Source organism: Pundamilia nyererei, unplaced genomic scaffold, assembly GCF_000239375.1.
Source record: "Pundamilia nyererei isolate P.nyererei 1_Seehausen unplaced genomic scaffold, PunNye1.0 scaffold00045, whole genome shotgun sequence".
Taxonomy (NCBI): domain Eukaryota; kingdom Metazoa; phylum Chordata; class Actinopteri; order Cichliformes; family Cichlidae; genus Pundamilia; species Pundamilia nyererei.
The window spans coordinates 3,791,736-3,793,214 of NW_005187446.1; the positions used below are offsets into that span (position 1 = coordinate 3,791,736).

The 1,479-nt window shown below is 38.6% G+C and overlaps 1 protein-coding gene across 1 annotated transcript in view; it reads left to right on the top strand.

The window, feature by feature from the left end:
* Nucleotides 1-77: 77 nt before the first annotated feature.
* nbn (nibrin) overlaps nucleotides 78-1,479 on the top strand; it is a 15,334-nt gene continuing 13,932 nt past the window's right edge. The window contains exons 1-2 of the mRNA XM_005732183.1: nucleotides 78-246; nucleotides 1,020-1,141. Coding sequence (XP_005732240.1) covers nucleotides 213-246; nucleotides 1,020-1,141 — 156 coding nt within the window. The 5' untranslated portion in view covers nucleotides 78-212. The remainder of the gene's footprint in view (nucleotides 247-1,019; nucleotides 1,142-1,479) is intronic.

Genomic DNA, 1,479 nt, shown 5'->3' on the forward strand with positions numbered 1-1,479 from the left:
TTTTTATCAGATAGTGTTTAAAGTTTTCGAGAGTGAAACGCAGTTTTCGAACTTTTATTTTGAAAGCGCGGCGCATAGTTATGACGACACAGTGGCGAAGGTGAAGCGGTCCGGCGAGTTAATAGTTGTTCTTAACTCTTTGCTCAAAACATTGCTTTATTTCTGAGTTGCGGCTAGTTTTAATATATGCCAAAGCAACAGAGGGCAGTATAATGTGGATACTGACGCCCCAGCAGCAGCCTACAGGTAACATTTCGTGTCATGACGGCGTTTTATAGAAGCTTTATTTATGACGCTGCAGGCCGGGCAAAGTTAGCACCTTGATGATGGAGTTAGCAGCTATCTGAGAAACACTAGACTAAAGCATTTAAAGCATGGTTCACACAGGAGGCATCTGTCTGGTTAGCAGCCCGTTAGGCTGCATGTTTGCTGTGCTGTCATGTGTTTATACTCTGTGTTAATTTAATGTTGCTAAACAGGTTAATGTGTTATCTAAGCATGATGCTTTGGTTCTAAATGAGCTTATGGGAAGTTGAAATTAATGGTAGCAACTATAAACAAGACGTCAAATGATCTGAATTTAAATGTTTCCAGCAGTCAAAGTCAAAAACTCAAACCTTTTTTCTAATTAATGACCTGAATGTGTAATTAATAAGATTTATGTATGGATTGATTTACTATAGGAGCACAACTTCTTACACCACAGGTAACCTGTAGGTAGAAGAGGATTTGATCGCTGCTTTGTCAGTCATGTGCTCTATCACATGACCCTCAGTTATTTATACAAAAAACCCAAAACAAAACAAAACCAGGTTTGTTCTGGGAATTTTGATTTTACCCAGAAAACAAATATCAAAGATATAAAGAATGTGGGTCATTTTGCGATAACGTTTTGTGTGTTACAAGATAAAATGTACAATTTTCTTAAAAAATTCCTGGATGCAAAACTTCAAAAGGGGATAACTTTTAAGTTGAAGAAAAGATAAGAAAATCACTAACCTGCCATCTGTCACTCACAGCTGAGGCCTGCTATCTCCTCTCGGGTAAAGCGTACGTGGTGGGCCGAAAGAATTGTGACATTCTTCTTCCGAGTGACCAGTCTATCAGCAGGGCTCACGCTCACCTAAGTGCTACAGAGCAGGTGAGACAAGGCAGGGAAAGGATCAGGTAGTATGAACAGAGAACAAACAGTTGTAGTGTTTATATACAGTTTATACACACTCAGTGGTAACTTTATTAGGTACACAAGTGAAATCTGTTGCAATCAAATACAGCTGTGCTGTCCTGGGCTTTAAATGTGCATTTTTTACTCCCTTTTAATCATTGTTTGCAGTGTATGTAACAACACAAACCCTGCTACTGCTATGACAACAAGCTTTAATCTTTAAATCTTGCATGCTTTTATTTGATCAAGGCTAGACTAATGTAGATGCTGGTCTTAATGTTTTCCATTGCAGTTTTGCAGCTGTTTCAAAATGC